Source organism: Larus michahellis, chromosome 4 (assembly GCF_964199755.1).
Source record: "Larus michahellis chromosome 4, bLarMic1.1, whole genome shotgun sequence".
Classification (NCBI taxonomy): Eukaryota; Metazoa; Chordata; class Aves; order Charadriiformes; family Laridae; genus Larus; species Larus michahellis.
The window spans coordinates 48,071,109-48,095,545 of NC_133899.1; the positions used below are offsets into that span (position 1 = coordinate 48,071,109).

Consider the following 24,437-nt stretch of genomic DNA (forward strand, 5'->3'; position numbering starts at 1 on the left):
CCCGGCGCCTCCAAGCCCCAGGGAACCCCGCGGCCGCTCTGGGGCTCCGGCCAGCGCCCCTCCGCCGCCGCCGCCGCCTCTTCCTCCCGGCCGGCTCGGCTGCGGCTGTCAGCGCCTGCGGGCGTGCGGGGCCAGTGGCGAGGGTCTGGCTGCCGCTGTCCTCAGAGCCGCGGCCTCCGCCGCGCCGCCGCCATCGCCGCCGCTGTTTGTTTTCATCCACTGCGGGCGGGGGGAGGTGCCTGGGTGTCCGCGACGGCACTTTCCACACGGAGCCGCCGTCGCCGCTCCCCGCCCACCCGCGCCGCCCCGGTCCAGCAGGGAGGGGAGCCGGGGCCCAGAGAAGAGGGGCAGCCCCCGCCGCCCGCGCCCGCCGGGAGCCCCCCTTGCTGTGGCGAATCTGCCGCGGGCGAAGGCGGGGAACCTCGGCGGGGCGGCCGTAACGGCGCCGCCCGCCGCGGGGGCTGGGCCGGGGGACAGCGCGGGCTCGTCGGGGGCGGCCGCGGGCCGGTAAGGGCCGGGTCGGCGGGGGCCCGGGGCGGGGTTTTGGCGGCGGCGTGGCTCCGCTGTCCCTCAGCGCGCCGGGGCGTCCGGCCAGGGCAGGGCCCGCCGGGGCCGTGTCGCTCGCCCGACGGCAGCGGGGCGGGAGCGGGGCGACCGGCGGTTCGTGTCTCTCTCTCTGCCATCCCGGGTGTGGACGCGGCCGGGTCGGCGGTGACCGGGGACGGTCCCCGAGCCCCGGGAAGCGGCTGCTGTGGTGCACCGGCCCCCTCCTCGTCACGGAGGGTAAATTCCTGTCAGCGCCAGGGCCCCGGGGCCAGGCGCGGCTGGGGAGTTGTCAGCTCCGCAGTGACACCCCCCCACCCCGCTTCGGCCCCCTGCTTGTAAGAGCAGATAGAAAGAAGTAAAAGGATTTGTTGCATAACCTGAACGGTAACGGAGTCTGAAAGGCTGACGGGTAAAAACCATCCTGAGTCTCCTTCCCCGTTGCTTTATGCAGGTGAAGGCTGTGAGAGAGCCCTGTAACGGGGGAGCCCTTGGAGAAGCCCCCAGCCGTTAGCCATGGCCGTACCTATTGCCGTTCTTGACTGTGACCTCTTGCTCTATGGCCGCGGACACAGGACTTTGGATCGCTTCAAGCTGGATGATGTCACGGATGAGTATCTAGTATCCACGTACGGCTTTCCCCGACAGTTCATTTACTACCTGGTGGATCTCCTGGGAGCCAGCCTCTCTCGCCCTACACAGCGGTCCAGGGCCATCAGTCCGGAGACGCAGATACTTGCTGCACTGGGTTTCTATACCTCCGGCTCCTTCCAGACTCGCATGGGGGATGCTATTGGCATTAGTCAAGCCTCCATGAGCCGCTGCGTTGCCAATGTAACTGAGGCATTGGTGGAAAGAGCCTCACAGTTTATTCACTTTCCTAAGGATGAAGCTACTGTTCAGAGCCTGAAGGATGACTTTTACGGGCTAGCAGGCATGCCAGGAGTGCTGGGGGTGGTTGACTGTACCCACGTGGCAATCAAAGCGCCAAATGCTGAGGATCTGTCCTATGTGAACCGAAAGGGTCTCCATTCCCTGAACTGCCTGATGGTGTGTGATGCCAGAGGAGTCCTCCTGAGCGCAGAAACGCACTGGCCAGGCAGTCTGCCAGACTGCACAGTTCTCCAGCAGGCAGCCCTTACAAGCCAATTTGAAAATGAGCTACATAAAGATGGCTGGCTACTTGGTAAGTCAGTTTTTCATCGTTGTTTTCTGTGGACAGTCTATTATATGTTGGCTCCTCTGAGTCTAGAGCTTCTGGGCACAAGTGATACATTTACTGCTGATTGCTTTCCTGCAAATTCCTTGAGATTTGTGACTCAGTTTGGACGATCCTTCTCTTAGAAGTCTAGAACAGTAACTTCTAATCTGTTTTATACAGTGTGATTATTCTGTGTATGAATTTACATTCATTCTGTTAGGACCTTGTTTTCAGTATCCTACACCTTTCTAAGCTGAATTATGCAATTTTTAATTCTATGTAGCGTCCTAGTCCAGCTGTCTTTCACTGTATTATGTAGTAAGTGAATTCTCTTAAAACTCTTCTGTGTTCTTCCAGGATTTCCCTGTGTAAAATAAAATGTCTTTATTTTGTTGTTTGTCACATTTGTAAGCCTGAGTTACGTGTTTTCTCATGCCTTCTGTTTTAGCCATGGAAATAAGGTATTCCGTATCTGCAGTACCATAAAACCAAGGGTGAAGAGCTGCAATCTGTGTATGTAACCTGTCCTCTTACTTTTCACTGCTAACAGGTGACAGCTCCTTCTTCCTCCGAACGTGGTTGATGACGCCTCTGCATATCCCCGAGACACCTGCAGAATATCGCTACAACATGGCACATTCTGCCACTCACAATGTCATCGAAAGGACGTTCAGAACCATCCGGTCGCGTTTCCGCTGCCTGGATGGGTCCAAAGGCACTCTGCAGTATTCTCCAGAGAAATCCAGCCATATCATTCTGGCCTGCTGTGTGCTTCATAACATCTCCCTGGAACACGGGCTGGACGTGTGGTCTTCGCCGGCCACAGGACACATGGAACAACCGGAAGAAGAGTACGAGCAAATGGAATCAATGGACTCGGAAGCCTGTCGTATTCGTCAGGAGCTTTTACTTAGTCATTTTAGCTAATGTTCTGACAGAGAGAAGACTTCTAACGGTTCATCTGGGAAGATACCCAGAGCAAATATGCCCCTCTCTCTTCTTTAAGTCTGTAAGGGCTGAGCAGATGTGAGACAAGGAGAAATCTTACTCTCTTCACTTCAGGCAGTATTCTGAACTTCTCTCAGTCTCTCCAGAAATGCAGTTTAATTGCTAAATTTTTACTGTTGTGATGCTTAGAGACTCCCCTTTCATCTGACTGACAGAACAATGACTAATGTGAGATCAGTGGAGAAACTTGGGAAATTGTCTTTGGTAATGATGAAACATCCATAAGCCTTTCACTGTTTTACAAAGCAACAATTCTATGCCACTTTGTAATGCAAGGCATTTGTGATTGATTTTTAAACAGTATTTCACATAAATGAAACTTCCACGTGGGCTCATGTCTACCCTGAATGCGTGAGCAGCAAACATTTATCTTTTTGTTTGCAGGTATAAATTCTTGCTAAATACCATTTTGCAGTTTTGTGCGTCTTGCAAAACCCAGCGATTCCTCTGAAAGCCAACAGCTGTGTTCTGGGAGCGGTCTGGCTTTTTGCTGGGTACACACTAGGTTGAATGTTTCTTCTTTCCCAAACAGACTGGAGAAGATGTTAACCTATGGTTGGCTCTGTCAGTTACTTAATTGGGAAATGGGCTACTGAAAGTAAGTCTAGTTCTCACTAGATATGTCTGCCACAACAGAAAACTGCTTAGTTTGTTGGCTGCTGTAAAAGAAATGCCAAGGACAGGCTCGGTCTGGAACTGATTGCAAGAGTTCTCCCCTTAGATCAGAGCTGAGGTAGAGAAAGGCTGCTCTACCGCTGCTGGCAACCTACCTATTCGGTGGAAAAAGGCGACTGATGCACACAGTTGTTGCTGGCACAAGACCGGGAAGTTTCCTGGCAATGTTCTCATGCCAAAAGATGCAAGTGTTTCCAAGGATCTCTTGACAGCAGTCTGAGAAAATTTTATTTCGTAGATTTTATTGTTTACTGGGCAGTAAATGAAACAGAAGTGGTAGGGAATGCAGAATGCTGCAAAAAGGTAGCTATCTAAGGTAGCAGTACAACCATCTGGCACAGCAGGTCTGTCTGTTCTTTTAGAGGAAATGGGCCTGGATCATGTCCCACGTTTGCAGAGTAAGAAAGTATGGGACATCTTCCTAAATGTAGGATGGAGATGCAGGATTAGGTAGCGATATATCAGATAAATGTTTTGCAATGGCAATAAGTAGAAAAAAGTCTTGTAGAAAACCAAGCCTGCTTTATGATGTGTAAGCAAGATGTTTTCGTAAGCCTTGCTGAGAACTGTAAAATAGTAAGTACAACAATCTGAGATGTAACACTGTTTTCTTTATGCATCTTCCCATGAGGTGTCACGTAAGAGCTAGTATTGCTCACAGTGGCAAAATCCCTGCTCCTTTTACCTAGAAAGAATCATACAAGCATTGCTTTCTAAAAAAAAAAAAAGCATTTTTAAGGTAAGAGTTGCTGCCGTCTGTGGTGCCTGATGGCTCCTAATCATATCTGATGGTCTATGCTAAAAATACTGATCTTTAGACCTAAACACCAGCAGGCACTGAATGAGCTGTGTGAGTGACGCTAAGGGCGAGTGAGACTTGGACACGTGTCGGTACAAACACTGTCACGTCATAACGAGCTGGAGTTTCTCAACTTGTGCTATGAATAGCTCTTCTCAGCGTGTGCCGAGACCAGGGTGAACTCAAAGCGGGAGGCTTTTCCCGGAACACATTTGTTGCTGGGTTTAGAGTTTAATTTCTAGAGTTTGATTTCAAAACTGATCTTGCTGCTTATCAGTTTGGGCAAAAACCGCAGTGGGCCACACCAGGTGAACACAATCCACTCAAAACCGCTATTCTTCCACGAGTCAGACATCAGTACCCTTCGGTTCACTTGGGATGTGAAATTTGCTCATCGAGAGAACAGTTTGCCCCGCGTACTTCTGAGCAGTTCCTTGAAAACACTTAATCTAGACTTTTCCCTTGGGTTTATACAATATTTAAATTTGGCAGCCTGAGGTTCGTGTTTCTCTTTTTTTTGCTGTCCTGCTCCTCCGTGCTTTCACCTCACCTTGCCAGCTGCATTCCGGAGCACTTACAAGTTTGTCCGTTGTCAGAGCTTTGAAAAGTAAAGTCTACCCTCACCATATAATGTCTGATAAACCCCAATCATCCGTCGGAAGATGAAGGCGACCGACCATCCAAGCCATTGCAGTTTCCACCACTCGACTAAATTCCTTGTAAAATCCCATCATCGGCCCTTTTCAGTTTTCCCTTACAATACCTCCTCGAAGACTTTTGACCCTTTTTTTTTTGCAGATTTAGGGGTGCCGAGCGCTCTGTCTTGCTCAGATTTTCCTCTCCACGTTCAAATCCCGCTCCCCCCCAGATCCCCCAGCTCTCACTTCTCCCATACAGCCGGGGCAGGAAGACACAGCAGCCTCCCTCGCCCCAGGGGGCTACCGGCTCCTTTTGCGCCTTCACCATCCGCGATGCTGGAAGATTAATATATCACAGTAAATATTAACACCTTCCCCCCCGAGCGCCGCCCTCCGGGCTCGACTCGTCTCGCCTGCCCTGCGCCGCCCCCGGGCGGCCGCGGGTAGCGCCGCCGCGGTGGAAGAGCTCTTCGCTCGGCTAGCGGTGCCTGGCGGCGTTCTAGCTTCGGCTGCTCGGGCCTTGGTTACCGCTCTCGGCGCCGCTCTTCGGGTCCGGCTCGGCGCTCGGCTGGCTCGCCTGGCCGGAGCTCGGAGCGGCGGCGGCGACGACCGAGCACTGGCGGCCGCTCCTTCCGGGCCCGGCCCCGGCCCCGCTCCGCCCGCCCGCCCCCGGCCCTTTCGCACCAGGTAGGCTCCGGGCCTACCCGCTCGGCCCAGCTGCAGGCCACGGCCGCGTCCGCCCGGGGAGCGGCGGCGCGGCCCTGGCCGTGGCCGTCCCCGCGGCGGCGGCGCCCCGGAAGGTGGCGGGGCACCTGCCCGCGCTGGGCCGCTGGGCCGTGGGGCTGGGGCAGGGGCTGGGACTCGCCGCCGGGGCCTTTGTTCGGGAGCTCCGGGACTGCGGCCTGCGGCGGGGGGGAGCGGGGAGGCTGCGGCGGCGACGGCGGGCCCCGCTCCCCGCGGGCCGCGCTGCCCCGGGCCGCCCGCAGCCGGAGGAGGGCGAAACCCGCCGCGCTCGCCTCCCGCTGTCCCGGCCGGTGGGGTCGGGGCCGGTGCCCGGGAGGGAGGGGAGGCCTCCGGGGAAAGCGTCTCCGAGCCTCGGGAGCTACCCCGGCCCGGCGTCCGCCCGCCGGCTCGGCGCCCGCCCCGCCCCAGCGTTCCCTAAATCGGGGCTTGGGTGCCGTGGGGCTCCCTCGCCATCACCCACGACCCTCCCGCTGCTCCCGCGGAACGGGCCGGGGCTGCCACCCGCTTCCCCCGCCGTCTGGGTAAGGTCAGGCTGCGTGTTGGGGCTGCTGCTGCTTCGAAATAATAAATGTTGTTGTTGTTTTCCGGCTTTAGCCAAGGAAAACGTGAGGTTAAGTGTTGTCTTCTCCATCCCTCCCTCTGTTTTTCATCGTGTGTTGCAGAACACTTACTTGTGTAAGTCGTATTTTGCATAAAATGCATTCATGGGTGCCTCTGGTACGATGACACTTGGTTACCCCTTCTCTTGTGAGGGAGCAAACCCAGTTAATTCACCAGTGATAGGTGCGAGTTTTTTTTTCACCTATAGTATTCCTCCAGACAACACGTAAATTTCTGTAGTTTTCATTGAGCTGTTTGAGATTAGTTCCGATTGTGTCAGTACCAGGCTTTCCACTGTCTGTGGAAAGCAATTTTTGCAATGCAATTCCTGCACTGAAACAGCATTTCATCTTCAAGAGATGTTGTTGATGGTTACGCGTAATTTTTCCCAGTATGCACTTTTACAGTATTGTTCTTTTTTACACAAGAGACTGATTCAAAAAGGGCTGTTATTTAGGTGCAAGCTGGTCCTCAGGAAGATCAAGTGTATGAATGTAGAGTCCGTATATATAAGTATGTGCAGAAAGAGTGCTCAGTGCTGCTCCATTTTCCTCTCCTTGTGAAATGTTCTTAGATCTTTCTATAAAAACGCAATGTGTTTTTCTATATTTGTCCTTGTTTACTGGTCCACCCAGTTTGGTGTCCTCTGCAAATGTCATCTGGCTTCTTTGCCTTTGCCACTCCCATCCTCTTTCAAATTGCTAATGGGAATGTTAAAATGGGACCTAAGAATGACCTGCTGGTAATGTACACTTGCTGCCAATCCATTACCGGGCTGTTTAATTTTGTTGTTGGGTCAGTTTTCAGAGTGTGGGATGGGGTTAAATCCAGGGAGATTTGAATGCCTTATGGGTGACGCAAGGAACAGTACCTGAAATTCTCTGCTAAAATTAAAATCCTTGTTTGTATTCTTAAAGGCCGCTGTAATGCAGTTTCTAACATTCGTAACTCTTCGATGTAGTTTGCTTAGTAGTTCTGTAGTCCACAATTGCTGTTGCTGTAGGTGAATGTATTTTTTCGACGGTAACAAATAAGTATCTTGTACTATCAGTCATCTATTGATTTGGGGCAGCATGGATGTTAATGAGTATGGCAGCCCATTAGCATTTGTATTTTTTTCTTATACTTGGATTGAAGAATATATTTGGATCCAAATATCTGGACTTGCTTTTTTGGATTTAGTTGCTGGGGAGTTTACGCAGAATGTTTACTTTGCTGACAGCTTCTTCTTAGTTTTCTTTCTTTTGCCCTTTTCTGAGTCATAGCTGACCCTCTGGATTCTTGTTTGGTTGTTTCCTACTTTTCCATTTTCTGTGCAGTACTTCTATGCAGCTGTAACAACCAGTTCCAAAGAAGGCAAGCAATGATACTGTCTGCTAGTATCCGTTTGCCTTAAATTAGGGATTTGAATACTTACTCCTTTTTTTGTGTCATAATTTTTTATGAAACTTCTGGAAAGTAACTTTAGTATCTTTTATGCCGTGGTTAGCAAGCTAACTGAAGGCTCTCACAAAGTTATTTCTGATGTTAATACTTACTAGTACCATTAATACAAATAATATTAAGGTACTTTTTTCTCCCCTTATTCAATTTGTATTATTGGAGGCGTGATAAAGGACATAGTACATGTTAATAGTTCCATCACATGTTTTGTTTTAGTAGTCCTGCACTAACTGAGCAAGGAGGGTGATTAAAAAAAAAAATATTAATGAGGTGAGGACAAAAGAATTGTGGTTTTCAAAAGTGAACAACGACGTGATGTGCAGTGGAAGACGTTTAATATTAGAAATCTTTTAATGGAAAGTTGTTAAGTGATATAGTAATCATTTAATAAAAGACCTACTGATTGGGTTGCTTAAAACAAGAGGAGAGCTACTTGTCTGCCTCGTGGGATTTAGCTAGGACTAGGATTGTTGTCTAGTAACTGTTTGTTGTCTCCAGTTTTTGTAAACTGTTTGTTGAAGGGGTGCGGGATGATGAGGTGCCAGGCCTGAGTGTGGAGAGCATCGTCTTAATCTGCGTGCTCGCACAGTTCCACTTTGAATGTTCTCAGTGAGGTCTCTCGGTCTGTGCTGGCAGAATGAGTCCTGCTCCCTTCTTCCTGGTATGTAGCACTAATTCTCCAGCTCGAGCCGCGTAGATTTGCTGAGAGGAGTCTCTGACCTGTGTTTGGAGAGTTTCCTCCCTTGCTTAATATTTCTCCCACAGTCTCAGTTGAAGGCCAAGAAGGAAAAGGGTGTCAAGAATTGTCTGTGTTCCTTTGTTCAACGTCTAAAGCTTCCTCGTCTCCCACCCCTTCTCTAGTTCTGATGCATCTGTGCATGAAGACTTCAGCTTCTGTGTAGATCATGTTTTCTTTTTGGCTTGTTACCTTATTTGATTATTTCCATGTGAGCAGGAAATCATACGAACTGTGTTTTTTAAAATATGTTCTGGCTTCCAGTTGCTTTTTCTCTATTACTTGGATAAGGTGCACATGCCTTGAGCGCAGCCTTGACTGCATAAAATACTGTGTCTTCATCTTGTGGATACCCGATGCTGCTTCTGCTGCTCTGTAATGATGGTGCTCCCAAATTTCTCTTGCACGTATGATGTCACTAGGGGGCACCTGGCTGTGGCTCTTGAGCTTAGGAACCTTGATGTGACTTTTAATGTAAATACTGGTATTTTGAGTTGAAAATTCCTTACTTTCCTATCTAAATGAGAATATTTCTCTTAAGGGGTGAATCCAAACTCTATGTCACCCTATTTCTCTCTCAATATATAGCTGTAGTTCTCTCTTTTCTTTCTGTTCTTCATTTCCTGCTGTGTACCGTACTTAGCAAAAGCTGCCGTGGTCCGAGCATGGAACTGGGGAAACCAACTCTTAATCTTCTGGATCTCAGTTCTACTGTTTGACTTCTCTTATGGCTTTGTGAAATTATATTTATTCTCTTCCTATCTTCTAGATTGAAACTAATATCTCTCTTCTCAAGAATTCATTAAGTTTATGTGGAAATGGTAATAATAGTCATGGAAGTGCTCCATATTCTCATGGGTAAATGGAACTGTCAGACTCCAGACAGAGTTGATCACTTTTATTTTTATTACTTCCCTTCTTATGTTTACCGTTCATTTTCTGACCTTTAGGAGTTGATATCTGCAAGTTCCACTTCCTCATCATTTTGCTGTAAATAACCTGCAATTTAATGTACTACTTTTGACTGAGAAGTTCTCTTTAGAGTGTTATAACTCATTTAATCCAGGCCGGGAACACAAATTAACATTCTAAGGGCAATCACGTCCTCGTTGCAGTCATACAGGATCTTGAAATGACAATGTACTGTTGACATCTTTGTAATGTAATAGGATTTCCTGAGCTGTTTGTAGTTGCAATTTCAAACATGACACTGAATTTTTTAATCATGAAGCACTCATACAAGTTATTTTTATTGTGGAATCCTGTTCTGATTTATGTGGAAGTGCTTAGAGCTGTGGATACAACTTTGAGCAGTGTATCTACTACATCTACAAAAGATGTGCTTTGAAATTACTTTCCAGATCTCTCTGGCCTTAATGAAGGGAAAACTTCAGTTTACAGAATAGTACTTTGGGGAATAGCTTACAAACATTGAAGACTAAAAGCAGGGCCATATAATGAAAGCGCCTTCATGGTATTAGTTTTGGACTTTATTGCATAGTTGGATCATAAACTCGCTTTCTCTCCTCATAAGGCTTTTTGTAGTGGTTTTTTTTTTTCATATTTAGGGGCACTTAGTTGATGACTGGTTCTGTGTTCTATATGATTCTAGTGTCTTAAATTAAGCTGCTTTGGGGTTTTTTAAAAGCATAATCAAGGACACAGAAGTAGAAACAGCAAAAGAATGGATTCTAGTTTTGCTTTTTTCCTTGTTTTGATTAATCATGCTTAAGGTAATTGTTTGCTATACCTCTGTGGATTTATGTTTGTAGGTTAGCCTTCTTTAAAGATTCCAGTGCAACGTAACTTTATTTCCAATTTAACTTCATTTCCTTTTTTCTGTTTGTTTAGATATTGCTGCAGAATAACTTGAAGTTGTCTCTATGCAAAATCTTTTCTGCTGTTTTTTTTGTTTTTAAACCAGGAAGAGCTAGAACCTCCGAGAATGATCATAAAGCTCACGTGGAAGTACCACAAATGGAGTTAAGGGAAGACAAATCATATTGTTAAGAGGAAAATTTAAATATGTAGCTGATCAGGTACATTGTCAGAAATTCATGTGGCCCTGTCGCTTAATACTGAACATAGTCCCATTCCTCAAAAACTTGTCCTAAGGTTTGATCCGTGGAACTATTCTGGATATGAGTCATGTCACCCTTTTTCACTGATTTTGTTGTTGTTATGACATTGTTCAAATTCCAGTGCTACATAGTTCGATTACTTACCAAACTAGGACTCTTTGACATGTCTGGTTTGTTTAGCTGAGTTGATGCACTGCAAAGAGGACAAACCAGCTTTTTTGTTGTGGTTTTGCGTAAACTTTTTTTATTTTGCTCAGTCTTTCAAGCAGTGACATGAAAAGCGGGAATGGTCTGACACTTGATATGAATTGAATCAATATTTTTAATGAAACTGGTAGTAGAATTCAGGTCTTCTATCCTGGGTAGCATTTCTGGGCTTCTTGCATGGTATTGTTTCGTGCAGTTTAGGAAAATGTGGGCATCGTAATCTCCACATTGCAGAGGGGGGGCAAACTTGGAGTGTAAACAAGGAAGGGAACTAGGAAGTCCCTGTAGCTGTGTGATTGCTCATATATATTCCAAATGATATTGTAGGCATCTGCTTTGTTCTTGGAGATCTGTCTGTGGGTCTCAGAACCAGGTTTTATTGCTTTATCAGTGAAGCTCCTGTGAAAAAAGGAGGGGCTGTGTAGTCTATAGTCATTGACAAGATGATCTCTGTCTGACTTCTGTATGCGCAATATTTTCTTCTTTGCTCTTTTGAGTTTCTGAAAGACGTAGGGGTCTTGATAAAGCAATTTGCCTCAAAATTAAACTGTGTAAAATACGAAGGAAACTGTTTTGTTGTATAAAATATTTTGAGGGAATAGCATACGTGAGGGTCACTGGCGGTGAAGATGAAGCATTTGGGCTGTATCACTGCACGCGCTGTTTTCATGCCTGTCTGATGATTTTCTGATGGGCTGGAACCCACCCACATGTACAATAGTGGGAATGCTAAGTTATTACTAATATTTATTAAATACATTTAAAAAAATACTATTGAACTCTTTGGTATCTTGCTGCTATTCAATGCCTGAGATACTGCAGTTTAATTTAGAATAAATGAAATGGCATGCTTTATTGTTAGTGCTGGACTCTTTGCTTAAGAACAGACATTTTGAAAACAGAAGTTACTGGCTTACGAGGCAGGTAGGGCCATGACCAAACCTGGGGTAGTACAGAGCACTAATAATGTGATTCTCTTTTCTTGAAGACAAGTTTGTTTGTGTTTTTGCAGGTCAGTGACATGCCTCATTGTTCACAACAATTTTGGTTTTGATGCGGTTTTGTTGTGTTTGTTTCCCGCCCCCCCCCCCCATCTGTGTTCTTTTAATACAAGTATACGGCTTGCTCTGGCCCATAACCTATGTGGATCTTATCCATTTTACAGTCAATCAATGCATTCTGGAAGTCTTAAAACTTGAGAAAGGGACTGTGAGACAGAAACTACCAGCACATGCTTTTCTCTTCTCTGGTATTTTCTACAGAAGCTTGTATGTGCATTCTCTCTGTGGATCCCAGATTGCAAAGCCAGTGACAGGTTTTGTAGTTCACTTAATGTTGCCTCTTTCTTCATCAGTCACTTGAGACCTCTTTGGGCAGCAAAATCATCTGAAATTATGTGGACATTTGTATCTTTTGGATAGAACTCCAGTTATAAATAGCATTTACTGATTGCAATTTTTTTCTTTTCTTTTTAAACACTGGTAGAGCTGTTTACACTGTTTCTGTATGCACACATCAGGAAAGGCTTTTAGTGTCGGGCTCAGCACGCAATCAAGGAGTCCTTAGGAGTGGTAATAGGTTCATAGTCTGAGAGCTGAAGGCCACATGAAATAACTTTTTTTCTCCAATGGAGAATTGAGTGACATGAGGTAGTGCTCTGATACTCTGATATTCTTCTTTGTATCAAAGCCAGCTGTGCTCCCAGAATGGTGGTACTAGGATCTCCACAAAATTAATAATGCCAAAGACTGGGGCGGGGAAGCAGGGAGTGTGTGTGTGTGTGAAGAGGTGGGACCATCATCTCTGTAAAATGCTAAAGTTGCTCACTGGAATAGCAAACCACTGCATAATGCGTAAAATATCTTGACATCCTTTCTGTATGGTGATTTGAGTGTGCTGCTTTTCATTCCTCTCCCTGTCCTCTCCTGTCAGTGTTTTCATGGGGTCCTGCACCACTATGAAATACTACCAATCTGCTGTTTCACTTTGGTTTTCCAGAGGTTCAGCATCTGTAAAAATGACAATTACAAGAGAGCTTGTATCTCTCTGAGGCTGGGAATTCTTGAGGCTTCTTCGAGGACAGTTGGCGCAGAGCAAGAAGGAAGGTTTGGAGTTGGTGTCGTGGTTTTGGCCGGATTGGCCAATCAGAACGACAGATGGCCCTCCCCTCCCTCTCTCCTCGGAGAGGAGAGGAAGAGATAAGGAGATTTACAAGTTTAGAAAAAGAACTAAACTACTTCAATGAAAATAATAATAAATAAGAAAATAGTAAATAATAATAGAATAATAAAAATTAAAGGAAAAAAATACAATATATACAAAACTGTATCCAGCTCCCGGGATGACGATCGTGTCACCAGCAGACACAGGGAAAGTCCCAGACTGGAGTCAGCGACAGACAGGAGCTGAATTCCGGAACTAGAGTCAGGAATGCTCGGATCGGGATCAAAGGCAGACGAACAGACAGGGTCCTCTTCAGACGTCGGCCATTGAAGAAAGAGCGAGCCAGAGCAGCCTTGCCCCTTTGATCCCTCAGCTTTTATACTGAGCGTGATGCACGTGGGATGGAATACCCTGTTGGTCAGTTTTGGGTCAGCTGTCTCGTCTGCTCCTCCCTGCAGGTGGGACCCCTCTACGCTTCTCCTCTTCCGACCCTCTAACGGGGCAAGCAGCGAAGTTAGCTGACCTTGGTTGTATAGCAATAAGTATAAGCAAGAGCCTCTCTGCATACCGCTCCCTGGTATAATCAGGTCTTATCACTCTGAGAGTGAACAGTGTCTGAACAATATGCTGTTAATTTCAGACTTTAGTCAGTTAGAAGAGGCCCAGTTAAAAAATAAAATTGCAAATCAGAAAATTGGTTCTGTTTTACCTCAAACCAGGACAGTTGGGCTGTGTAATTCTCTTTCCAAAATTGTAAACAGCCCAGCATGCTGTCCTGAAATGCCCTGAAGGGAGAAAACTGTTAAGGAAACAAAGCTGCCAATTGTAGAAAAACTTCTGCCTCTCCACTTTCAGAATTTCTCTGGTGCCCTGGCCCGCATCCAGGGCATCAGCTAATCTTCCAGTTGTTGGTCTCCACTTTTGGTCATCCTGATTAAAAAAAAAAAACAAACAAAAAAAAAACCCAACCCAACAACAAGAAGAAAAGAGAAAAATACCAGTCCCAGAGTGGTTCCTTGTTTTGGTAGTCAGCTGTTTATCAGTCGTGATAGCATAGGTATTTGTAATAGAAGCTGCTGCTGAATCAGTTTACCACTTGCCTGGACAGGTTTAATCCAGTGAGCTGCAAGTTTTCTTTATGCTGAGGCCCGAGAAGTATTTTCAAACCCACTGCACTTCATTTAAACTTTATTAGTCAGGTGGCTACTGAGTAGCTATAAATATGGTTGGTACTTCCATGGTTTTATCTGCTAATGATATTTAATAACATGCTGTCATTATTTGGCTTCTTATATTTGAGCAAAATGTTTAGAGTTGGTGGGTATCTTTACTAGTTCAGAGAAGGAACTGGGTCCCATAAAAAACAAACAAAAAAAAAACCCACAAAACTGAACATGTAATCCAATAATAAAGGCCTCCTTCTAAGGTGAGTGGAGATAATGCCCGTATCTACCCTGCATCTTTTTCTCCATTTGAAGGCTCTAGTTTTCTTTGCCAGTCTGAAGAGTTGCTGAATGTGTCACCAGCTTGTGGAGAGCAGTTGCTGTATTCAGGCTAATCCAGGTAAAGGAGTAAACTTTTCCCTTCCTTACGAGGCATGAATAGAGCTTGTCCCTCAAAGGGATGGAGGGTAACGCTGGAGTGCCAGCCCCACTCAAGGATGCATTCAGTGTCTTCTGAAGAGATCCAAGCTTTTAAAAATGTCGAGCAGGTACTGCGTAGGCATTTGAGCCCCGAGTTTCTTTTGTTTCCTTACAAATGGGATAAAGAGGTGAGTCAGAAGAAGCTGAAAAACGAGGGACAATCCCTGAGGGAAAAACATCAAGTTCAAACACGCGCAGGAGGCTCATGTATGAAGTGTTTGTTGTATCCAAATTAGTTCAAGAAATTAGTACACATTTGCAAAGATTTAGATAAGTTGTCTTAAGGTAGGTACTTGATATTATATAGTGAAGATGACTTGGTCTTTCAGTGAGGTGAATCGAAGATGTTCACTAACTGCAGTTGTAGGTGTTATCTGTTTCTTTATTTTACCATATGTAAACTTGCCCTTGGCGTAAGTAAACATCAAGATGTTTGTTAAACCTCTTAATTTCCTTGTTGCTGTTGTACTTCATGGAACATTAGTCCTTTCGGTAGGACTGAAATGTTCCCAAGCTGTCAGCTAGTTCTTTCTCATGAGTAATTGGGTTATCCTCCTTGCAAATTATCAGGATTTCTTAAGTTATTTAGGCTGTTTGTCCTTTACAGCAATTGAAGGGCAATTCCGAAGCTTATTGTTTGAGATCTCTTCAAACTTCCAGCTTATTCCACCTGCACATCTGGTCTTCCATTTGTGTCCAGTTTATATGTTTGTTCTTGGGTTGCTGTAGTCCTTGCTCCTTGAATGCAGCCATATAGAATACCAAGCTACTGTTTTCTTAATTTTACTAGATGAAACTGGACTTATATTTTCCTCCCGTAAAGCAGGCATTTTATTGCCTGTATCGTTCTGAGCTGTCATTCCACTCCATGCTGCTTACCATCTGAATCCAGTCAATTCTAAACCTGGGTGACTGGTGCTATTTGCAGAATCTAGATGAGGATTTTTTAGTGTTTAGTAGAAAAAGAGTTTTGGTTTATTGATTTCTGTATTGTACTGTGCTTTTGGCTGTATCTACTCTATTTATCGTTGTTCTAACATTTTTGCGTCTGAGCTTTTTTAATCTGTAAAGTTGCTTTTAGGAATCTGCTTGCAGCATGGCATCTTTAGTTTTTGTGTTGCTTTCCAGTAAGGCCTTTATTTTGTAGCATAATTCCTACCTAAGGTCTGGTTGACTTTCACAGATTCTCGAAAGATGGCTTATTTTACACTGCGGAGTTTAGCTTCTCTAAAATAGATGATCTCCATGCTGTTCACATTAAGAAATCGGGGAATTTCCAGCTAGCTTGAATTTCTTTGTGGTGAATTTATTTTCTAGGAAGATGGATGCTTTTACTTGTTCATCACTTCAGTACCCTTTATTGTACTTTTACAAATGAAAACTGGTCTGCTTTATTACAACTTATTTTCCTGGCTTATCTCCTCAGACAGCTCCTCCCTGGAAGCAGCAGCTGCTTTAAATCATCTGCTCAGGAGGTTTTTTTAAGGAGAGTGGGAGGAAAGAAAGGTTTGCTAATGACCGTTCTGAGTTCTGTCATGTAACAATTCATCTCTTCTTGTGTGCATGAACCTTTTCTCCTTCTGTGTGTGTGTGTTTTTTTAAGTTGCTACTTCTCTATTGAATATTGATGGTTTTGTTCAGTGTAACATGAACTGAGGAGGATTTATCTTTAGATCTTTATGTTCTAAAGAAATTACAGAGTAGTATGCGCACTCTGCTGGGATCAAAAGGTAACAGCATTGCAGCAGTGTTTCTTTTCTTATGTATTCTAAGAAACTTCTTGTTTCTGGAGAGCTTTTGATGGCAAACTCCAATGTATGAGACCATTCAAAAGCTGTGTAACTTGATTGCTATTAGGGTAGCTATATTTGGTTCTTTCAAAGGACTGACTTTTTTTCTAGAAAACGGTTATTAACGCTTTCCTTAGCAGCTCAAAGTGTACTAAAAGCATTAATCTTTGCTACTGTGCGTTACTTTGTTGAGCTGTTGTTCTAAGAGCAAAGTAGATGGAAAGATGATGTGCAGACAGGCGAAATGAATCATCTTGATGGAGTTGGCCAAGGTGCCGCTGCAGCGTAAGGTTTTGGTCTGATACATGATTGTTTTCATACATTGTAAGCTATTGCGATGGAGTTGGAAGTAATTTGGACTTGAGGGCTATCAATCGTCTGACCTTTGCAATGATGATGATCAGTATTACTGAAATTTGAATAGTTCCCTGGGGACTCCTTAGTCATACTGTCAATTTTTTTAACGGTATTCCTCTAGCTATTAGTCAGCCTTCCCAGATATATCTTTACAGTTTCAGGATGTAAAGACTGTCTCTTCATAAATCTTTTTTTCTTTATTATATACAGTAGGAGACAGAAGGAAGGGAAGGAGTTTCAAGGCCAATTTTTTATTCTCTTTAGGTGTGGTATGCCTAGGGCATGTGTACAAGGGAAGGGCTGGATGCTTTCAAAAGCCTTTCAAAGTAATCTTTGGCTGCAGAAATGCCAAAATTTGGCCTCAGTAATGGAAGAAGGTAGCAAAAGCTGGGTGAGAGGATAGATTTTTCTGTTAAATCTAGTCTTTTGGGATTTAAAGCTCTTACTTCATCCAGGTGATCAAGGTAAAAGCTGCCTTCTTTATCATTCTTTTCTTTTTCTAGGTTTCAATGAAGATAAAGAATTGAAATGTGGATAGCCTATTTGTAGCTTGGTGGTGGTTGTCATCTGGAACCTGCTGGTGTCTCCTCCCAGTAGCTGGTGTAACGTTGGCTGCTGAGAGCCATGAAGGTTGTACCGGAGAAGAATGCTGTCCGCATCCTGTGGGGTAGGGAACGGGGTACCCAAGCCTTGGGTGCTCAGCGGCTCTTGCAGGAGTTGGTGGAGGATAAAACTCGATGGATGAAATGGGAGGGCAAGGTAAGGTTGTGGGATAGTGGTGCATAGCTTGATCTTGGAGTGGGGGACGGGAGGCAGGGATTTGAAATAAAATACCTTGTTATTGTACCTTTGATGTGCTCTCTGGCTCTGTTCAGTTCCTGCAGTGATGTGATACTAGATACGTTCCTGCAACGGGTTCCCCTCATTGTCTGTGTGTTAACACAGTTAACTACAGTTAAAGTATGATCATATGACACTTGCAACACTTCCTGCTTTGTTGGCTTTTTCAGAAAGTTGAGTTACCAGACAGTCCACGCTCCACCTTCTTGCTGGCGTTTAGTCCAGACAGGTAATTAACTCCTAGTTCGTTCCCTGTTTCAGCAGTCTCCTTACACTTACAAAAGTGGTGGAGGCTTGTGCCTGTTGAGTTGTCCAGTCCTGAATAGCTGAGCGAAACTTCTGGTTCCGGACATGCATGGATGGAACGTGTGCGCCTTCCTAATCTCACAGCTTCAAGCATAGTTGGTGTTTTAATTTCTGAGGTACCCAAGTGATGCATAGTTCTAAGGAAAAAGGATCTGTGTGGCCACCGTGGGATTTCATAAGAAACTTGAGGGAGTACAGGGTGTTTTAGCACATCATGCCAAGTGATGTGGCACACCCACTGGGATATCTAGGACTAAAGAACAGAGCAGAATGATGTGTGTATTAGAAACAGAAATGGAGGTGGGATCTCTCTTAGTGTCACTTGATTTGACAGCAGTTGAGATGGTGTGGAGAATTGGGAATATTTATTTGCCCCTAACTGTCACTCAGGAGTTCCTTCTGAGCTGCATGTTCATTCTGACTTTCAAGGTCAAGTTTGTGCTTGCAGATCGGATGAGGCCATGTTTGCATGGACCCCAAAGTCTGGCCACAGGAAGCTTTGTGGCCATTGGTGAAGCAGTAGCCTCTTTCCCTTTGAGCTTGGGGCTCTGTGTGTGAGAGCTGCTGGGTTAGGTGTGAACAGACCCTGTTGAGATGAAGCTAACCATGGTCTAGTTTTGCTGTACTCTTCCCACGCTAATGTTTGTCCTACCTTCTGCATTCCCAGGACCCTAATGGCTTCCACACACGTGAACCACAACATCTACATCACAGAGGTGAAAACGGGCAAGTGCGTTCATTCCTTGGTTGGACATCGCCGCACTCCCTGGTGTGTTACCTTCCACCCCACCATCCCGGGCCTCATTGCTTCAGGATGCCTAGATGGGGAGGTTAGAATTTGGGATTTACACGTAAGTCTTTCCTGAAAAATATATGCCTTTGGGATGTGGTGGGTGGTGACATTTTTTGTCTGAGTTTTTCCCAAATGTTGCCTGGTAAGAGAGCTGTTTGGAAGCTTTGATGGGAACTGTCTCTAAAAGCATAGAACAGATCATAGTCATCCTCTTCTGTCTAGAGAGGAGGTGACACATTCTTCGTTCAATCCCACCAGGTAGGTCGTGCTCCTTAGCCTTGCCTGTTTATTTGATTGGAGTGCTACAGATAATGTTGCAGAACTTTGTGCGAGGTGCGCGTTTAGCTTTTGTGAAAGATGTGCCATTTTTCACTTCACTGAGCATATCTGAACTCTTCATTAGAGAAGATGCTGCTCTGCCGGTTCTGCCTATAGTCTGGTGATTGGCACAGAGACAAAGCACGTATACTTACCCGATGCAATGTTTTTACGGGCTGCCTGAGACACACTTAATGAAAATACATCTATGGTCATTGTTGCAGGGAGTGTTACGTTCTAGACTAACACATGACCTTGTATAAAAGCAGCTGTTGTTGCCAAGAAAGCATGTCACTTCTGTGCTGTAGGCAGAGTCTTGGAGAGATGGCACATACATGGAAACCTAATGATATCAAACTATGTGATAAACTGCTTGTGATTCTTGACTCCTCACTCAGGGTGGAAGTGAGAGCTGGTTCACAGATAGCAACAATGCCATTGCGTCGCTTGCTTTTCATCCTACGGCTCAGCTCTTGCTGATTGCAACTGCCAATGAGATACATTTCTGGGACTGGAGTCGTCGGGAGCCATTTGCAGTGGTGAAAACAGCCAGTGAAATGGAGCGGGTCAGGTGAGTTCTTGCCTCTGGTAGAATATAACACTTGTATGTGAAAAATGGTCAGATTTGGGGAAGGCGGGGGGGTTGCTCTGGGATGCTGAGGAGAGAAGCATCACTTGCAGCTCCTTGACCCAGATGGTAGAAAACCAGTTCTGTGCACAGGAAAAAAAGCAATTGGAAATAATACATTAGCTTGCTGGCTCGTGTTTGTAATCTGATGTGTGCCCAATAAACGCCCAGGATCTACTGTGTGTTCATTTGTAAGCTTAGTAATTAAATTTGTTAGCCTTAAGGATGAGAGAACCCAGAAGTTGCTGGAAGAGAGTGCTGAGCTATTACTCTGGTGCAGGAAACTGCGTTGCAGGAAACTTGGTGCCTTCTTTTGAGCAATTTAGAATAAGACAATGATGTAACACTCAAGGAAAGTTATTCTCTCCCATTGTACCAAATTCCAATGTGTAATATTTATACACATATTCTCTAAGATTTCCTGGCTATTTCAATTTGATACAGCAGTCCTTGCTTCCAGCTTTTAACTTCTGTATAGTATTCCTGTGGACTACAAAATAGCTGCAGTCTTCAGCTAGATACGTATGTTTTCTTCTTCTTAATACGTAAACTTTTTGATGTCCTTCAGAAGAAGATGGTGGTAATGTAGTAATGTTCTCATTGCAAATGTTTCATGTGGGATTTTCTTCCCTGCTGTGTCGAGCTTCCTGTGTCAATGTGGAATGTGAACTGATGATTGATACTCTGGCTCTTGCTTTTATTTTAGGCTGGTACGGTTTGATCCCTTGGGACATTACTTGCTCACAGCAATTGTTAACCCTTCTAATCAGCAGGTAAGGGGAATGACAGTATCTGTATTGACTGACTAATTAAAAGATGCTCTACATACCTTAACCCAAGTCTGTACCTAAGCAGCCTTGTCCTTTTCTGAAAAGGCCTTCTAAGCCGAGTTCTGTCTCGCCTTAATTGGTCACATGAATGTTCTTGTGTTATGTGCAGGGCTATTAAAGAGCTCTTCCAAGTGTGTTTGGTTTGCCCTTACTGTCTCATTAGAGCTGGGACAGATGTCCCGATGGCCTTACTCTTTCAGTTCTGTTGTGACATTCTGCTGGATTTGAAGCTACGCTAGGTATTAACAATGCTCCCCATGGCTGCTGACCCTCAGATGCTGATGCTTCTGTTGGTGTGAACAGTGTATTGTCAAAGCTCACTGGGCTGTAGGAAGAGGTTGTCTGGATCCATAAAATGCACTTTGAAATAAAGAGTCAGCTGGCTTCCTGCAAGTCACTGCCTGTAGGACGGGACTTATTGCATCCTTTCATCTGTCTGGGATGGTAGCTGGCTTTCTGCTCTTTATTTGGAGGTATAGGATTTTGCTGTAAGGTGACTGAACTTTGATTCCTTCCTTCTGCAGAGCGATGAGGAAGTGGAAATCTCCGTGGACAGCACAGAGATGCCGCATTATCGTCAGCGCGCTATCCTTCCTTCTCAGCCTGTGAGGCGCACACCCCTCCTCCACAACTTCCTGCATATGTTGTCCTCCCGCTCCTCTGGCATACAGGTGGGAGAGCAAAACAGTGTTCAAGACTCTGCTACCCCATCCCCTCCACCACCGCCACCACCACCACCTCCGCCTCCAGCCAGTGAGAACACAAGGGCATCTGTCTATAACAGGCTCCGGGAGCGTGTCAGCTATCCCACAGCAGAGTGCTGCCAGCACCTGGGGATGTTGTGCCTTTGCAGCCGATGCTCTAGTGCAAGACTTCCTTCTTCTCTCTTCCCACACCAGGAAAACGCACCCTCCACGTCTTCTGGGGCCACTGGCACTTCCTTCTCCTCTGTGCAGACAGAGCCTTACCAACCCCCAGAGCAGGCATCTGTAGTGCAGGAGGAGCAGGGGATACTTAACAGGCCCTCTGCTTTCAGCACAGTTCAGAGCAGCACTGCTGGCAACACCCTGCGCAACCTTAGCCTGGGCCCCACACGGCGGTCCCTCAGCGGGCCCTTGGCAGGCCACCAGTCCCGGTACCAACAGTCTGCGAGAGAGATGGCTTCGGGCTTAGGTGGGTCTGACTGGTCCAGGACAGTGCTGAACATGAGCTCTCGGTCAGAGCTGGAAGCCATGCCTCCCCCTAGGACCAGTGCCTCCTCCGTGAGCTTGCTGTCGGTGCTGAGGCAGCAGGAGGGAGGTTCCCAGGCATCAGTCTATACCTCTGCGACAGAAGGGAGGGGCTTTCTGGCCCCAGGGGCTGAGGCGGACAGTGGTAGTAGCGCTGGCCCGAGCAATCCGGCCAGCATCCGTAATGAGCTCCAGTGTGATTTGAGGCGATTCTTCCTGGAATATGACCGGCTTCAGGAGTTAGATCAGGGGATTGGTGGGGAGCCCAGCCAGTCGCAACAGGCTCAAGAAATGCTCAACAACAACATTGAGCCTGATCGGCCGGGTCCCTCCCATCAGCAGACTCCACACAGCAGTGAAAACAATTCCAGTTTGTCCCGGGGTCACCTGAACCGCTGTCGCGCTTGTCATAACCTGCTGACCTTTAACAATGACACGCTGCGCTGGGAAAGAAGCACGCCTAGCTACACACCAGGGCAGGTCCAAAGCACGTTTGAGGGTGTGCCTCCAAATACCAGCCAGGTGCAGCCTGCAGAGAGAACCGAGGGCAGAGCTCCTGCCTCTAGCAGGCTGCAGCTGGGCAGCTCTTCCACCCCGCAGGAGGAGAGGACCGTGGGAGTGGTCTTTAACCAGGAGACGGGGCACTGGGAAAGAGTTTACAGCCAGTCGGCTTCAAGCAGACCTGGGAATGTATCACAGGAGGCCTTAAACCAGGAAATGCCTGAGGAAAGCTCAGAGGAGGATTCACTCAGGAGGTAAGATATATGCTTGGCCTTCCTCCTCTATTTTTTTTCTTAAACCTTTCCCATCTAGTTTTGAGTTTTTCAGTATTTTCAGAGTTAAAAACCTTTTCTCATGTGGTCGTGTGCTATTTATGTAGATGAAAATAGAGATGTTGCATTGATGTCTTCTATAGCTGCCATTGTCATGCTACAAGTAGGTTCTGAGGGTGTCCGAAGGTTGTAAGAACAAACACCAGACCTCTCAATGCGAAGGGAGGATGGTAGTACAGACAGCCAACAGGACAGGCTCTGGCAGCAGATCTCTGGGGTGAGCTGTGCTCCTGGTGTTTCCCAGACAGTGCGGAAGGGTGGTAACGCAGGATTTGCTACGCTGTCCTTTGTGTCCCATACCAAGCATGTGCTGCACATGGGGGATCTCTCCAGTGTAGGCATGGAAAATTTGGCATGAGTAGTGAGAATTGCTTTCTTGAGTGTTGTATCTTGTTGAGGTCATAGTTGTTGTGTTGGAAGGGTTAACAGTCATTTCCTTGCTGTTGCCGTATAGGGCAAAAAAAGTCAAAGCTCTGTATCAGTGGTTGGAGCATGTACCTTAGTTGTGAGTGTTCGGTCAAACCTATGCAGTTTGCTTGCCTTTGATAAAGAGGTAAGTTGTGAAAGTGGCTCCCATTGACCTGAATCTAGGGTGAGCTGGTTGGGGGCATGCTGATTACTGAAAATTTTAGGCTCTGCTGTATTCTTTAAGAAGATGATTCATTTTTGGAAGGGTATTTTTTTTTTTTTATACTTCAAATGTTGCGGGAAACGGAATGAGCCAAATTGAACTTGCACCAGGAAGGACTTGTGCTTTGTGTGAAAGTGTCTCCACTGGCTTGTATGGACGGTTCAGCTACACTGGTACTTTGCACAGGGTTTCACTGCTGGGTTTCAGTTTGCCATCCTCTCTGTCAAGTGGTTTGTGCACTTGTCAGAGGAAAGGTCCACCCCTGCTGTTTCTCAGAAGTGGATGCTTCGTGCTTTGGGAAAGCAAAGTTTCCAGGTTGGATGCAGATGTAACTGACTGAGGAGGCCTTGTACACAGGAGTGCCGGAGGAAAGGGAATTCTTTCCTCCTCCTTGCAGATAAGCTGATTATACTCAGGCTGGAACAGTGTCTGCCTGCCTTGTTGCTGTAGTTGCATAGCAAATAAGTGGTGGTGGTCATGAAATTGTTCATCTGCTTCTAAATCCTTGCCCCAGTTTGTTTTTTTTTTTATAGCCTGCCATAATGAGAGTCTCAAGCTGATTACATGGTAACTACTTCTTTCTTGGGCCTGGACTTACCTGCAGCTAATTTAAATCAGATATCCTCTAGTCCCCTATTAAAGGGCAGAGAGGTGAGAAGGAGCTGACAAATTTAGCTTTAAAATGGCATTAGAGTAAGTCTTGCATTGTCTTCCTCTTGAAATAGCTGTACATGCTCGTATCATCTCCACTGTGTAACTTGTTCTCTGGGCCGAGTCACCATAGTGTCAGAAATAACGGAGGCGAATAACCTTTTTATTGATCAGGCAGTTGGCATGTATTTGGACACTGAGGTGTGGCGGGATCTGTAGATATGATCTGTGGGATTTGTATAATTTTAAAATGCCCTGAGGCATTAACTCAGTCCACCCTGGTGTGCGGGAGCTGGACGGGTTGCTGCCTAACAGCTGGAGTGTGTGACTGAATCTCTGGGTCACTTGGCCTGTCACCCGTGGTGGTTGCTGCCGCCTACTCGGTGGCTGTAGCATCTGTGCGGGGTTAGCTGCCTCCCTGGTAGTCTGTGCAAACAGGTGCTTTTTGCTGAGACATTAATTTGTGTGTAGTTCAATGCGTAAACTTAATTCCAGAGGAATTTCTGTAAGATGAAACCGTTAGTGAAACCCTTCTGGCAGAGGTTGCAGAGAAGATTGCAGGGACTCTTTTTAGTTTTCCCAATCTCCTGCTGCTGTTATCGGGCCTTTCTCAAGAACAGGCATGGCAGGGGCTCCTGCTTCCCTTCTAGCTGAAGTTAAGGTAACTGTAGAGTACTTGAGGTAAGGAAGCTGGAAGCAGTGAGCATTCTGGTATTAAGTGCTCATGGCAATTTCCTTAAAGTAAAACTT

General features: G+C 45.9%; 2 protein-coding genes across 6 annotated transcripts in view; both read left to right on the top strand.

Moving 5' to 3' along the window:
- The first annotated feature begins 319 nt into the window (after positions 1–319).
- On the top strand, positions 320–3,159 carry HARBI1 (harbinger transposase derived 1). 2 transcript variants are annotated; one of them, XM_074584487.1, is made up of 3 exons: positions 320–507; positions 998–1,729; positions 2,295–3,159. In XM_074584487.1, exons 2-3 carry the CDS (start codon positions 1,060–1,062, stop codon positions 2,669–2,671), a joined length of 1,047 nt encoding a protein of 348 aa, XP_074440588.1. In that variant the 5' UTR covers positions 320–507; positions 998–1,059; the 3' UTR covers positions 2,672–3,159. The 2 variants fall into 2 exon arrangements, with proteins under 2 accessions (XP_074440588.1, XP_074440589.1); XM_074584488.1 differs by lacking the exon at positions 320–507 and adding an exon at positions 546–783.
- Positions 3,160–5,412: 2,253 nt separating this feature from the next.
- AMBRA1 (autophagy and beclin 1 regulator 1) overlaps positions 5,413–24,437 on the top strand; it is a 134,473-nt gene continuing 115,448 nt past the window's right edge. For 2 of the 4 annotated variants that reach the window (XM_074584508.1, XM_074584510.1), the window contains exons 1-7: positions 5,417–5,551; positions 17,132–17,387; positions 17,639–17,697; positions 18,442–18,625; positions 19,284–19,456; positions 20,220–20,286; positions 20,868–22,327. In XM_074584508.1, the coding sequence (XP_074440609.1) occupies positions 17,253–17,387; positions 17,639–17,697; positions 18,442–18,625; positions 19,284–19,456; positions 20,220–20,286; positions 20,868–22,327 (2,078 nt within the window). In that variant the 5' untranslated portion in view covers positions 5,417–5,551; positions 17,132–17,252. Of the gene's footprint in view, positions 5,552–17,131; positions 17,388–17,638; positions 17,698–18,441; positions 18,626–19,283; positions 19,457–20,219; positions 20,287–20,867; positions 22,328–24,437 lie in introns of all 4 variants that reach the window. The other 2 variants (XM_074584512.1, XM_074584511.1) reach the window with 2 other exon arrangements.

Bases quoted from the DNA above. Each gene is read 5' to 3' on its own strand.
- HARBI1 (XM_074584487.1), top strand. From the start codon at position 1,060: ATGGCCGTACCTATTGCCGTTCTTGACTGTGACCTCTTGCTCTATGGC. The intron at 1,730-2,294 runs GTAAGTCAGTTT...CACTGCTAACAG, and splicing joins TAAAGATGGCTGGCTACTTG to GTGACAGCTCCTTCTTCCTC.